Source organism: Rhinolophus sinicus, chromosome 18 (assembly GCF_057876585.1).
Source record: "Rhinolophus sinicus isolate RSI-liver-muscle chromosome 18, RSI-T2T, whole genome shotgun sequence".
NCBI classification, from domain to species: domain Eukaryota; kingdom Metazoa; phylum Chordata; class Mammalia; order Chiroptera; family Rhinolophidae; genus Rhinolophus; species Rhinolophus sinicus.
The window spans coordinates 19,608,426-19,623,464 of record NC_142518.1 but is presented as its reverse complement, the minus strand read 5'-3'; the positions used below and the strand labels follow the sequence as shown (position 1 = coordinate 19,623,464).

At 44.6% G+C, this 15,039-nt stretch overlaps 2 protein-coding genes across 2 annotated transcripts; both read right to left on the bottom strand.

Annotated features, from left to right (window-relative positions):
* Positions 1-929: 929 nt before the first annotated feature.
* LOC109457531 (melanoma-associated antigen B10-like) lies at positions 930-1,985 on the bottom strand. Its single transcript, XM_019750495.3, has one exon. It carries the CDS (start codon positions 1,983-1,985, stop codon positions 930-932), a length of 1,056 nt encoding a protein of 351 aa, XP_019606054.2.
* An 11,676-nt stretch (positions 1,986-13,661) lies between these two features.
* Positions 13,662-14,702, bottom strand: LOC109457530 (melanoma-associated antigen B10-like). Its single transcript, XM_019750493.3, has one exon. The coding sequence runs from the start codon at positions 14,700-14,702 to the stop codon at positions 13,662-13,664; it is 1,041 nt and encodes a 346-aa protein (XP_019606052.1).
* Between the last annotated feature and the right edge of the window lie 337 nt (positions 14,703-15,039).

Sequence of the window (15,039 nt, the reverse complement as noted above, 5' to 3'; positions counted from 1 at the left end):
GAGCATAGGACCTCTTCCATTTCTGTCCCAGGTGAAGATTTCTCTCTGCTTTATCCATGATCTTAAAGTCAGTGCTAGAAGTTGTTTTCCATTCCAGGCTTCGGTCTTTCAATCTGAGATACACCACTCAAACACGCTCAGTCTGACCCAGCTTAATTAAAATTGCTTCACACTGAAGGGCTCGCAGTTTCCAAGGTTTCAAACCCCCTTGCCACGTCATTTACACTTGACTGCTGGCACTTAAACCCCCAAGTCCTGACACCATCTTTTGACATGTCCTTTTCGTTGGAGGGAGTTTCTTACAATATTCCTTACATCGTAGCTACTCTAAGACTATGTTTTGATGGGCAGGGGTGGTTCTTATACATCTTAGCTTTCCCAGTATTAACATGGGATTTGCATAGTGTAGATGCTCAAATTGTTGGAGAAAAAAATGGGCACTGAGAAAGAGATCTAATTTATTATAATTTCTCTTACATTCTTGAATGAGCTAAATATGTCCATATATATCGTTACAAAACAACAGACTAAAAGTCAAAAATGAAAGCAAGAATTCATCTTTTATTTATTTTTCCATTTCTTGACCAAAACTATTACACTGCTGAGTTGTTTCACATTTCCAAGGAAACCTCATCTACTGCCATGTTATCTTGTTCCAAAGCACTAAATAAGATGGAACTTTTCCAATTTGTTTTACAAAATAATAAAACTCTTACTCTTAAAACTCAATCATAGCAACAAATGCTTGAGCCTATCATTTATAAATTTTGTTTAAGGCTAAACCTTCTATTAAAAGGTTAAAATTATCCAAGTTGTCACATAGAACAGAAACAAATGTTATATACTGTGTTGTGTCCATCTCCACCCAAACCCTCCACTCCTTAGAACATGAACTTCTCTTTCTAACAATCTAGAACTCGTGTTAGACTTCACTTAGTGTGGGAGGAGCTGCTGACCATGGCCCTGGAGCGCACATTGGCTATGGCCTTGGAGCGCGCACTGGCAATGGCAGCAGTACGAGCCCTGGCTGCTACTCTGGCCTGTGCTCTCTCTTCCTCATCTCTTACAGCCTCTTCATACCAAGGTGGGAAAGCACTCGGAACGGTATTGTGCATCTTGGCCAGAAATTCCAGCACTCGCATCTTGGTGGTCTCAGCGTGGGCTCTTGGACCCCACAGGAATTCATAGCTTGGAGGATCACTGTTGGGAACTTGGCGGTACTCCAGGTACTTCTCCTTCACCAAATCCTTGGTGATAAGCTTCTTGGGATCCCCAAAAATGAAGTGATGCCTCCCCTTATATAGCCCCATCGCATTCAGCGTTTGCCAGACTTGCTCCTCAGTGGCACAGTTGCCCTTGGTGTAGATCACACCCAGAATAGTCATCAACAGGCCAGTCTTGGGGACCCCTCTGTCATCACTTGGCATTGCATCATAGCTTAGCTCCAATTTGTTGACAAGAATATAGATGTGCCGGTAAGGATCCATTTCCCTCAAATCAAGGCCAAAGACCATCTCCAGGTGGTCAGAGGCTCTCTTGAGGATCTCAAGGAAGCAATTTCTGTGCACTTGGATGACATTTCTCAGCATTTCTGCCTTGGTAATGGGCTCTTTCATTTGATACTTGTGTAGTAGGTAATATACCAAGAGAATCACCTTCTCCTCTAGAGGGCCTCTGTGGAAGGGCTCAGTGGCACGCCCGGTGGCAGGCTGGGCCTGGGGGGATCTTGGCCTTTCCTCCACTTGGTAGTTGGCACCTTCATTCAATTTTGTTGCAGTAGTGACAGTGGATGGGGCTCTCTGAGGACCCTGGGGATTGCCGTTTGACCCAGCAGCAGATGAGCTCTTGAAACGAGGAGAGGAGGGAGAGCGGAACTCTCCTCCCACTGCTGCAGTGGCCTGAGCACCTGCTGGATTCTCGGGCTCTTCTCGTTCCTGGTAGTGTTTGTCACGGGCCTGGTGCTTAGTCTTCTTACGTTGAGGCATGATGGCTTTCGACACGGGCAGCAGACACCAGCGTGGGCAGGTGACTCAGTGACCTGCAGGAAAGAGATCGGGCCACTTCAACAGGGAGACATAGCCTTGGCTTTATTGACGACCACCTCTGCAGGTTTCCTTGAGGGTGCTGCTCTAGGAACCCACAGGCTACTACTGTCTGATATGCCTCTGCCCCGAGGACCCTGTGGAAATAACTAGTGTGTGCCTTAGTGCCTACCTACCAGATCTGCTTGGGGCTCACTGGGGCTTAGAGCAACGGCTGTAAGTTATGGAGTGTTTCAGTTCACATTAAGGGTCATCCCTTCACTTTTGGTAGGACCTGAGGTCCCTGTGGTCTACTGTTCTGAAGCTGACCCCTCATTTCAAAGCCCTCATCACTCTGAGACCTTAGAGGAGGAACAGATGGGAACTTCATCTTCCCACACCTGCCCAGCGAAGAAAGTACAGGCAGAGGTCTGTGGAACCCTTTCTATCCTGGGGTGTTACTTAGGGGGTCTCAGTCCTCACTCAGTGCCCTCACTTTTATTTCTGGAAGGGCCCGGGCCTCCTCACTTTGCTGACCTAAGACTTACACCCTCAGAGAAAAGCCCTCCAATCCCTGAAAGTCCTGAGGAGGAAGTTAGGGAGGCCTCTAACATATCTGCCCTGGAGCCATTTCTCACAGGCGTGGAGGTACTCTCAGGACTAGGGCTATATGTGACCCCCACTGTTCTGAGGTAGATGGTCCCCTCAGTCCTCACTCAGGGTCCTCGGTCCTCACACTGACTTCTGGAAAAGCTTGGGTTCCCTCACTGTAATGACAGTGAGTTTGAGTTTGCTTTTATTTTTTTCAATTCACAGAACATATTTTATTATTATTAATCATAATTTAGATAATTTGATTTTTTTAAAAACTGTACTCTAAATCTAATGAGGCTGCCCTTCCACCAGACCCCATCTTCCTGAGACTGCCCGTGGACAATGTGAGGGGGTGCCTCAGCCTCACACCCTTCCCCAAGGCCTCCCAGGACGGACAGCAGTGGTGGGACTTTGTGACGTCCCCTTTGTTGGGAGTGCGTGTTTCCCTGAAACCTTACTCAGTGTCCTCACTGTAACGCGCAGCAAGGCCCGGGAGCTTCTCCGTCTCCTGACCTGACACCTTCGTCTTCCAATTCGACGATATCCACTTCCCCTGAGAACCAGAAACAGAAGTCAGGGTGCCTGACATCAACCCACCCTAACGTTCGGCTCCTCGAACCCAAGACATGCGCGGGGCTCTAATGCCCCGTATGTTCGGGCATGGGTGGTTCCGCTCAGGCCTTACTTGGGGTGGGGCCCAGGACCGTCTCTCTTCTGGTCTGAAGCTGACACCTGGGTGTGATGCCCTCACTCCCCCACCCTCACCCCCCACCACCTCCAGTCCCCTCGGGGGAAATTTAGAAAGTACTCGAATGTCGCGATGTCAGACGATTACTGTCTGGGTTCTCTCCGTTGACAGCGGGCATAGAAGTCCAGAAACCTCTCTAATCTGGACAGGCCAGTCCCCTCACAACTAACTCAGGGTCTTCACCTTAATTCCAGTCGGGGCTGGAGCTTTCTTCTCCACCTGACCTTATGCCACCCTCCTCACACTAAGGCAATGACTCCCTTCAGACACTGGCGATGGAGACGGAAGTCAGGGTGATGGGGTGCGTCAAATCGTTAGAGCGCTACGTGGGGCCTCTGAGGATGCACAGCAGGGGCGGGGCTCTGTGGAGCCCCGTATGTTCAGGGGTGGGTAGTTGCCCCAGACCTCGCTCAGGGTCATCACCTTTACACCCGTTAGGGTCTAGGGAGCCGTCTGTCTTCTAGTCTGAAGCTGACACCTTGGTACGATGCCCTCTTCCCCATCAGGCTCCTGGGGGAATTTAGAAAGTTCTCGAAATGGCTACACCAGACGATACCTGCTTGTGTTCTGTCAGGGCTTTCACAGGAGTTGGGTTCTATGGGTTTGACTTTGGTCTGGGTGAGGGGAATTGCCTGGGAACTCACACAGGATCTTTTTGTTTTGTTTTGTTTTTAAACTCTGGGCTTGCCCTGGCTATTTTTCCTCAAACCAGGACCCTCCCCATGTCAATCTCCAGTTTCCAGAGGCTGAAAGTATCGGGCACCTGAGCCTTACAGCTAGCTATACTGGGGCCTCCCAAAACTTAGGAGCAGATCACTGTGCTGCCCATCTGCCTTGTGGGGCACCTTAAGTTAGTGCCTGGAACTGCATTCTCTGTGGCCCTGAGGCCGACACCCAGACTCAAAGCCCTCAAAACCCTGACTCCGCAGAGAGGAAATTCAGAGGGCACTACTTTAGGCAGTCCGTCCACAGAGGCTGCCAGGACTGAAAACAGGGGAGAAACTCTGTGGGGTCCACTCTCTTGTGGTATGGGGGTCCCCTCAAACTCCATCAAGGACCTTACCTAAACCCCAGATTCCCTCTAACTTCACTCAGATTCTTCACCTTACCTCCTGTGAGGGCCTGGGAGTCTTCCATTTCCTGGCCGAGTCTGACAGGCCGGTCCATTGTCCTCAAAGTTTTAGATTTTATTATATTTACAACACATCCTGCAGTGACTTTGGAATGACTAGCACAGAGTCTAAATAATTTTTTAAATTTTTTTTGAAGGAATATTGTATATTTTCAAAGTATTTAGGAATTCTTTAATTAGGAAATAATGTCAGGCTTCCTGCGCCCTCCGCTCCCGGGGCAGGCTCTGTCGGCTCTGTCCGGGCCTGCCCAGAGCACCGCTGAGTGGCGGGGTCCGCAGCCCACCTGAAGGCACAGCCTCTGGGTCCCGCCTCTGGAACCTGGGGAAGCAGTAAAGCCCCCCCACCTCCCTGACCCCTGCAGCCCAGTTGGGGGCTGATGGGGAGGGGGGGCTGTGAGCCCACCCCCTCTTCTTCTTAGCCTTCGCTGGTAGGCTGCCTGCAGCCATACAGATCTGCGTTCTGTCTTTTGGCTAAGAGGAGAGTGACTTGGAGTGGGAATACATGGCTGTCATTTTAGAAAATGAACAACTTCCAAAACTGTTTCTTGATCTTTCTGTTTGTTTTACTCAGGTTATCTATTTATTCCTACAATCTATGACATAACAGCTCTAGCTAGTGGTAAAATTCACAGCCCCAGCTTAATTCAGGACAGGAACATTTCCATTAGAATGGTGCTTTTAAAAATAGAAACTAAACCAGGGTGGTGATGAGGTTAAGGCCAAGGGTTTAAGAAGTAGACTATAGCTGCCAATTTAGAAACTATGAAAAGGAAGCAATAGAAGATCCCTCAAGCACCTAGTATGACAAAAACAGACTCTCGGCTTCACTTGCACCATTTGATACAGTGTTTCCCCGAAAATAAGACCTACCTGGAAAATAAGCCCTAGCATGATTTTTCAGGATGACACCCCCTGAACATAAGCCCTAATGTGTCTTTTGGAACAAAAATTAACATAAGACCCAGTCTTTATTTTGGGGGAAACACAGTAATTGAAAATCTTATCCTGAATCATACTGAGACTGATCAACTTTGTAGCTTTTTTCTTTTTTTAGCTCTTGATAAAATGTGGTAGCTTTTTTGTTCAGATTTTGTGACACACTAATCTTTTCATTATGAGATTTTTCTGAGCCAGTGATAGATCCATTCTGAAGCACTGGCACCAGGAGACTATCACAGAAACATACTCTGCAAAATGTGAGGAAGGAACTAAACTGGAAATTAAATTAATGCTGACAATATTGGGGCACTTTTTAAATCATGGCATTTTAACATTATCATAGAGTTGCATCATACCCAGAAGTTAGCGTTTAATGTCAGTACATTAGATAAAATAGGGTCTTAAGACTATCCTTGAAGCCCTTTAGAAAGACTCCAGTTTGGAAATCTGTCCTTTGTCCATCTACCACAGCCAGTTTTTCCTCCACTGTTGGAAGAAATGACTGTTTCTTCAGTTGAAGATCCATTGAAGTTGTTGGTGTTTATACAAAAAGCATGTACCTTTAAACACTAGAATCACACTTACCCCTGCAAGATGCTTGCCCCCTGAAAGATAAAATGTGAACTGGCAGTGACTGAGGGAACTCCACATTGACAACACTCAGCTTGGTTTACTCAAGGGTGTCCATTCATTGAATAGTTGGTATTGCCATGGAATTTATTATTTTCCTTATTGTTTCCTTTTCACTGACCTCATATATTGCATTAATGTAAGTTAAATGTGTTTATGATATGACTCCACTGTACATCTTATAGACATTCATATTTTGAATAGTAAACGTTACAAGCATATATGCAACCTGTATGTATGTGCTATTTTGGGGCGTTTCATTGAAAACTAATTAACAGCTAGAAAACTTATGGTTATTAGTTTTAATAAGCTTCTATGTGGGACAAGAGTATTTAGATTCAAAACTACTGAATCATGTTATTTGATTAGGATATAAATATACAAGTTTAAAGCCCGCTACAAACTTTTAGAGATATACTTATAATAGATATGTTACTACATGTTGGAAACTAGCAAGAACAAAATAATCAAGTGTCATCAACCAAAAATAACTGAATAGTTGTGTTGGAGATTTTTTTTTTTAAATGTTTTTGTTATTAGCCACTTTGAGTTAAATAAAAACCAAGAACAAGAAATATTTTTAAAAACAAAGAAAAAGAAAGTCAGTGGGATTATTTATCAGGTTCTAAAAGTACCCATGAATTATATCACTCACATCTTCCTCTTAAAAAAGTAACAAAACAAACAAAACTTTAAATCACATTGCTATTAAGCGTTCTTACAGTAAGGAATAAGACCAAGCTACACGAGCATACAAAAACCTGAAATTCTGAGCATGAAAATAATGTATTGATTAGACATCTGGTTTATTCAAGCATTAGGCCTACTGAAGATAGAATTTTTTAAAAATTTAATTCAATCAAGTTGGAGTTATTATAATAAAAAAGGTAGAGCTTTGGACGCAACGTATATCTGTCACCCCCAGGCAATTTAACAAGGCACTACACCCACTACAGTGGTTCTCCTTTCACCCTGTAACTGTGTGCACTGTAGGCCAGCCTCCTACTCCAGTCAGTATCTGGTAGCAGCACGGACCACCCAACACAGCCAAGGTATATCTGCCGTCTGCTAGGCAAAGGAGTCAGGAACCATGGGAGGCAATCTGAGCTGGGAATAACACCTGAATTGTTTTTTAAAACATGTCCACACTCAGCCCTTTATTCCCAGAGTCACTGAGATAATTAGCCTTAGGGAATTCCCCTTCCAATTTCCCCCTCCTTGCAGTTGCACACCCCCTTCCACTACTCATTGGTAATACTTGCCCTATTTTAACTGTCATCCAAGTCACCAACCAATCGACCCACTTGCACAGCCTCAACCTCAGCAGCATGAGGGCCACATACACAGCGGAGGAACGAGCCTTCTTCATCTGGCATCAAGACAGCTCTCAGGCCTGGTACACTGGCAAGGATGCACAGAACCCCCAGAGTAGTGAAGAGATGCAGCTCTCCCAGATTCCATCAATAACAGCACTTTGTGGGTGACACGGGGGAACCAGTTATCCTCTGCCTCATATTGGGCAGGGGGGATTCTAAAGTAGGAAGGGGTATCAGGCGTGCCTTTGGTCCTTTCATCCAATAGATCTGCCCACTCAGGTTTCTCGACAGCTTGAGGCTGGTGATGATTCAGAGATTCCCTAGCCTATCCATGTAAGTTATCTGGTACCCTCCACCAGATTCTCCACCTTCTCGCCTTCTGGTAGTTTTTCTACCTTTTGCTGAAGCCTGCATACAGGTCCCCGACTGCCAGCTGCCCTGGGCTCTCTGGAGTTGTTTTAATATGTGAGCTCTCTCAGTGATTCTAGAAATTGCTCTACCCCCACACCCAGTCCTCCTGGATTTCCTCAGTTATTGATATTTTCCTGTTCAGGCCTGTTTCCTGGCCCCTGGTTATTCTGATAAATCTTTGTTTCTCAAAGTAAAGGGAAAAGTTTAATTTACGTATCAGAATTCTTAAAGCATGTGCCCATAGGTATCTTGGTAATCAAGACATCACTGCAGAAATCCTGCTACATATGAGTGAGGGATTATGTCAATTTTCTGCTCAATTTAATTACGAAACAAGGAAATGCAAATTAAAATAAAATTGAGACAATATAATTGCACCAAAAATGTGGCCCAAAATTTAAAATTGATAAAATTAAATGCCTGTGAGAGTGTAGGGTATTCACATAAATTAATTTGTGAGAATTTAAATTGGTGCAGCATTATGAGAATACAATTTCATAAATATTCAAACTATTTATAATCATTAAACTATTTCCACTTTAACCTGATTTTCACATTTCTACCTCTTTCCTATAAGAAAACCCACATTTGCCCAAGAAGTATGTTCAATATTCTTATATTTCAATTCTATTACTAGTAGTAACAAACAAGAAACAACCTATATGTCCATCAGAAGGAGAATGGTTATATTGATTATGGCACATATCAACTTTAGAGTTGTCCGGAGGAGTTAAAAGAGTGAACTAGATCTATATGTGTTCTCATGGAAAGATCCTGTGTACATTTTATTCAGTGTCAAGGGCAAGAGACAGAACATGACATACAATGTTACACATGTAGAGTAAAAACTCACAGTGTCTTTTTTTTTTTCTTTTAAAAATTCTGCTCTTTCAGTTTGGACAAGGTCTCTGTCTCAATTTCCTCATCTGAAAAATGGGAATAATGACTGTCCTTACTTAGTAGGACACCAGAAAATTATTAGAAAAAAAAATAAGTCAGAGAAAAAGTTCTGGCATCTAATAAGCACTCAATAAATCTTATCTGAATTTATCTGAATGATTATATTTCAGGAAGATGTAAGTTTATGCTACGGGTCTCTTGCTTCTCGGGTCCCCCATGGAGAAACCTATAGTTCACATTCTCCAGTTAGAGAAGCTTTATTTTTGCCTCTCAACTAAACATCCCTTCTCTACCTTCTGAGCCCGACACCTTACTCCCTCAACCACACCCCAGTACATGTCTACTGAAAACCTGTACATGTAACGTGTTGGGAGTGGAGATGGAAAGGAGAAGAGAGATGCCAAGATGACACCTCAAGAGCTTCTGTTATGGCAGGAGTGATAAAACCTGTCATTCACAAGTGAGGTCCAGTATAGAAGCGATTCAGATAAAAATTAATGGTAAGCTGGAGTGAGAATGGGGTCGCCACCCTGCTGTGAACCCTGAGGAGTTTGTCAGTACACCTGGAAACATTTTAAAAGGGAGTTACCAAGAGTGTATTTTTCTAGCACATATTTGTAAGAAAATGCTTAGAAAAAACTTTAAAAACAACACACAAGGTTTTTATTTATGGTTACTTCTAGTAGGGCCTGAAATTTACAGACCATAGTAAGGGGACAGAGTTGTGATTATTCCGCATTTTTAGAATTTTTTAGCATCAAGAATATCTGCACTATTTCTTTTGTAATTAGTATAATTAATTAAGACACGCAACAGAAATAGTAGCTGTGTGTTATTTACGTAAGTAACTGCTAGTGGATGCAATGCAAGAAGCCTGACATCTGAACGACCTAACACTACAAAAGTTTGTTTCTCATGCGCATTAAATCTGACATGGGTAGGCAAGGTCTCCACTGTCAGAGTGCCCTGGGGATCCAGGCTACTCCCATCGCGTGATGGCCCATCTCCACAAAGGCACTCCATGTTTGTTGCTGAATTGAACAGAAAGCATGGAAGTGGCATACTGACTGGCAAATGCCTTGGTCTAGTAATGACACACTTTGCTTCTGTTCATATTTCAGTGGCAACAGTTGTCACAAACCCTTTCTAATGCAAGTGGACTGGACGATATGCCCCATGTGCCCAGGAAGGAGAGCAAGACACCTGTGGATGAGCACTTGCAGTCTCTCCATCAACAGTTCTGGAGTAGGTGATCAGCAAAGTACAGCGCTCACGCTCTTTATACAAAAGCCCTCTTCATTCTTGGAGAAGATTCTGAGAAGGCCTAAATTGCCTTGCTACACTCCAGAATTTTCTAGTGCCTGCTACCATGTGACCAGTGGTTTCAAACACAGGATCACACCAGTTTTCTAAAGGACATTGTATGTAAGTCTCATCAGGGAGGGGTCACCCTTCTTCAACCTATAGCACCTTTCTGCACGACCTTGTCAATAACCTCTATAATCTTCATACACTGAGAATTTTTTTTTCTTCTTCATTTCGCTGCATGGTCAAAAACATAACTTGTGAATGTCTGCTGAAGAACATGGTTGAACACTTGTATCTTCAGGTATCGTTAGGCACACTGACAAACCTGGATTTTCCTCTGGGGCAGGTGCAGACAAAACTCAGGAGAATGATGGTCAAGTATTTTCCTTCTCTTATCAAAGCCGGCAAGACATTTTCTACCATGGTGGTAGACTGAGTAATTTCTCCACGAAGATACCCATACCTTATTCCTGAAACCTGTGAATATGTTCGGTTACACGGCCAGGGGTACTTTGCAGATGTAGTAAGGTTATGGAAGCAACTTTAAAGTAAAGATATACTGGATTCTCTATCTGGGCGGGCCCAATGTAATGACATGAGCCCTTACAAGCAGAGAACTTTCTGTGGCTGGAGACAGAAGAGAGGTGCCGAGTGTGAGGAGTCAGCATTTAATTGTTGACTCAAAATGTATGGGTCTGCTTGCGAGGACTGGAGCGAGTCCAGGAGAAACTATGTCAGCTGCAGCTGCCAGTCAGCATGGAAACGGCCTCGATCTTATTTGCACAAAGAATTGGATTCTGCCACCAACCTGAGTGATCTTGGAAGGACATTCTTCCCAGAGCTTATGATCGGCAGTCCGCCAGCTGAAAGCTCCACTTGGGCCTGTGAAAATCCCAGCACAGAATCTCACAGAGACATCCCAGCTTTCACTCCTACAGAAATGTAGATAATAATACCCAGATAATAAATATGTGCTGTTGTAAACCACTAAACTTGTCATTTGTTACAGCAGCCATAGAAAACTACTACAAATCCTGAAAAGACTCCAGGGCTGGTTAGAATCCAGCCTCTGCCGGTCCTTGCTACACAGAGCTTTCCTCGGGCCTTCCTCATCTCTCTAGGAGGGAGGCTTTGGTACTTGGCCACTCAGTTAAGCTCACTCATCAGAGGACGGATTCAGGGGCCTGTCTCCAATACGCCAGCAGGTTAAATTCTCTTCTTTCTAACTTCGTCTGCTCTCCTAACTTCAGGGTTATCTTACAAGAACCAGTAGATCCTGGGCCAAACCAGACTCTACTCACAAGCTGATTGGGAAAAAACTTGGAGAGTGTGATGGAAGCACCCCGAGCAGGTGAGCAGACACCTCAAGTTCACTGCCAGAGTAAACCACCAAGTCAACAGGGCTGTTGTTAGAGGGGTCCACGGTCTGGGACAGGACAGGTAGTGGGTGTCTGCAGGGAGCTGGAGTGCTGTAAGTCAGGGGAAAGGCGGGTGATTCTGGGCTGTCTGTTGCACTGGCAGCAGATTGATGAAATTAAGCGGGACAGCAGGCCAGTATCTGGATTTGGACATGAAAGCACACTGGGAAAGTTCCAGGGGAAAAGTGATTTAATTCAGAAAGTGCTAGAACTGGTCCCAAATGCTAGGACTAGGCTAGAGTCGGCTCTCAAGGGACTCCAGGCTTAGGGGAGGAAGAGCCTAGGTAAATTCAGCCCACAGACTATCCTGAAATTGTTTTTAATTATCATTTCATCTTTATTTATTACACCTTGGGTTAGTACACTGACAACAGAGTCCTTTGTTTCATTACCTCAGGGACATTGTGGAATAGTGGGAGTAGAAATGAAGAGAGACAATGTCTGTTTTATTCCAGAAGGAGTGGAACAGTGAGTGTCCCTAATTGAATTCAGACCAGAGGTCTAGTCCCAGTTCTGCCATTTATGAGCCATGTGAAGTCAGCAAAATTGCAAAGCTCTATGAGGCTTTTCTATGAAGTGAGCTTGGTCAGCCCTGCCATGTAGGACTCCTGGGATATATGTGATGTATTAAAGTACCCGACATAGTGTCTGACATGTATAGAGTCTTTAATAACTTGTGGTTATTATTATTATTATTTTGACCCCAGGTCCTACCAAAATATGCTCTATGGTGTTTTTTTAATACAGGAGATGTCAGAGAATATGTAGCACTATATGATATGGCACAACAAATCAGCCAGTATGATGCTTAGCAAGTAAAACTAAATTACTTAGTACAGAAGTTTTTGAGGATATGTTACTTATTGTGGATGTAGGGAATTTTCCCCAGTTGGATGGGACTTACGGATCCTAGAATTTGTGTCAAGAATCAACTCCTTCCATCCAACTGTCTTTCCATCCAAACCACCTCTATTTTCATTTATTTCAGTTCCATAAAAAGTCTAGCCCTCACTTGGAGTTTGATAAATTACACACAAGACAAACTAATAAAACGAACTTTTACTGTAATGGGCTCTTGTCTCTTCCAGGCCAGAGCAAAGACTGCTAGCACAGTGGCTTCTGAGCAGACCCATGTCACGTGAGTATCACCCCTATTTCTCAGAAGCTCCCTGGGGATGATGTACTTAAAACATACAATTCACCTGTTGTACTCAACTGCACTGGGAAAAGGACACTGGGAAAGGATGTAGTACCCCATCCATTCTTGCCCCAGGGGGTGCATTCTGTCTGGCTTATCCATGACAGAAAAGTAACTGCTAGAAGCAGTTTTCCATTCCAGGCTTTAGTGTTTCAGCTCTGGACACACCTTCTGAGGGTCTGGGCCCTTCCCATCATACCCACAGCCTCATCTGACCCACTGCCCAGCGTAACATAAAATTGACTCACACCAGGGGTCTTGCAGTTTCCCAAGGCCCCAAATTCACTTGCCTCAGGGCACTTACACTTGACAGTTCACATCTGGATCACATCTGGACCTCTCCTTCGTTTGACTTGTCCTTAGGTCTGAGGGTATATCTCACCATCTTCCTGACTTGACAGATGCTCCTAGACTCTAACATTCTATGAGCACAGTGGGTATTGTTGATCCTGACATTCTCAGAAGTAGCATGGAGCCTCCCCAAGAGCAGATGCCGAAGAAACGTTTGAGAAATAAATAAGACAGTGTGCAAGAGATCTAATTTATTATGTTATTAATTGTACATTCTTGAATATAGTCATATATATCTATATCTATATCCAGGCATATATCATTTCATTTTAAACAACAGACTAAAAGTGAACAGAGAATCCAATATTTGGCCATCGTTTACTTTTGCTCTCTCTCTCTTTTTTTTAATCTCAAGTATTTTACTGCTGAATCCTTTTACATTTCTAAGGAAATGCCTAATCTATTGACAGGTTATTATGTTCCAAATCACTAAATAAGATATACAAAATAATAATCTCTTACTCTTAAATTGCACACACAGCAGAAATTTGAGCAATGTCATTCAAAAACTTGGACTTTTAAGCTAATAAACCTTCTATCAAAAGGAAAAACAATTTTAAAATGATCTACGTTAACACACAGAACAGGAACACAAACTGTTACACACTTGGTTTTCTCCAGCCCCACCCTGACTTTTCAGTAATGAGAACATAGACCTTTTTTTTAACAACAAAGTGAAGAACTTACATCAGACTTCACTTAGTGTGGGAGGATTTGCTGGCCATGGCCTTGGAGCGCGCACTGGCCATGGCAGCGGTACGAGCTCTGGCTGCTACTCGGGCCTGTGCTCTCTCTTCCTCATCTCTCAAAGCCTCTTCATAGCAGGGTGGGAAGGCACTCGGGATGGTGTCATGGACCTTGGCCAAAAATTCCAGCACTTTCATCTTGCTGGTCTCAGCATAGGCTCTTGGGCCCCACAGGAACTCAAAGCGTGGGGGATCACTTCCAGGCACCTGGCGGTACTGCAGGTATTTTTGCTGCACGAAATCTTGTGTGATGAGCTTCTTGGGGTCTCCATAGATTAGATTATTTCTCCCAGCATATAACCCCATCAGATTCAGCACTTCCCAGACTTGCTCTTCAGTGGCACAGTTGCCATTCGTGAAGATCACGCCCAGGACAGTCATCAGCACCCCGGTGTTGGGCACACCTCTGTTATCTCTCTCATCACAGCTTACATCCAATTTGTTGACGAGGACGTAGGTGTTCCTGTTGGGATCCACTTCCTTCACGTCAAGGCCAAAGACGAGCTCCAGGTGGTCGGAGGCTCTCTTAAAGATCTCGTGGAAGTGATTCCTGTACACTTGGATGACATTTCTCAGCATATCTGCCTTGGTAACGGGCTCTTTCATTTGATACTTGTACAGCAGGTAGTGCACCAGCCTGACCACCTTTTCATCTACAGGATCTCTGTGCCAGTGCTCAGTGGTCTCCTTCACCGGTGAGGTATTTGACCTTTCTGCCACTTGATTGCTGGCACCTTTATTAAAGCTTGCATTTGAAGTAGCTGCAGCAGTAGTGATAGTAGAGTGGACTTGCCCAGGCACTGGAGGATTGCTGGGTGTTTCAGTGGCAGATGAACTCTGGGGAGCATCCTTGAGACCAGAAGATGGGGAAGAAGGGGACTCTTCTTCTTCTGGTCCAGTGGCCTGAGCACCTGCTTGGTCCTTGGGCTTTTCTCGGGCCTGGCGGCGTTTCTCACGGGCACGCAGCTTACTCTTCTGGCCCCGAGGCATGACGACTCTGGGCAGAGACAGCAGGCAGAAGTGTGAAAATGAGGTCAACTTATTCGGTGACGTGGAGGAAAGAGGATGAAATGGTGTGATAACCTTAGCAGGGAGATAACTGGGGGTAAAGTGAGGGATGTCTTCCCCTGACAGCCCTGCTGAGGGGTCACCAGGGCTTATAGTAGGGGATCATGCTCTGTGGGGTTCCCTTTGTCCTAAAGGAGGCATCCCCCTCAGCCTTGATCAAGATCCTGAAGGAAACTCAAAGCCACCTGTAGGACTCCTCCCTCTGCTCACCTGAATTGTCTAGCCTTCGACTATGGCTTTCATGCATCCCTCTCCCCAC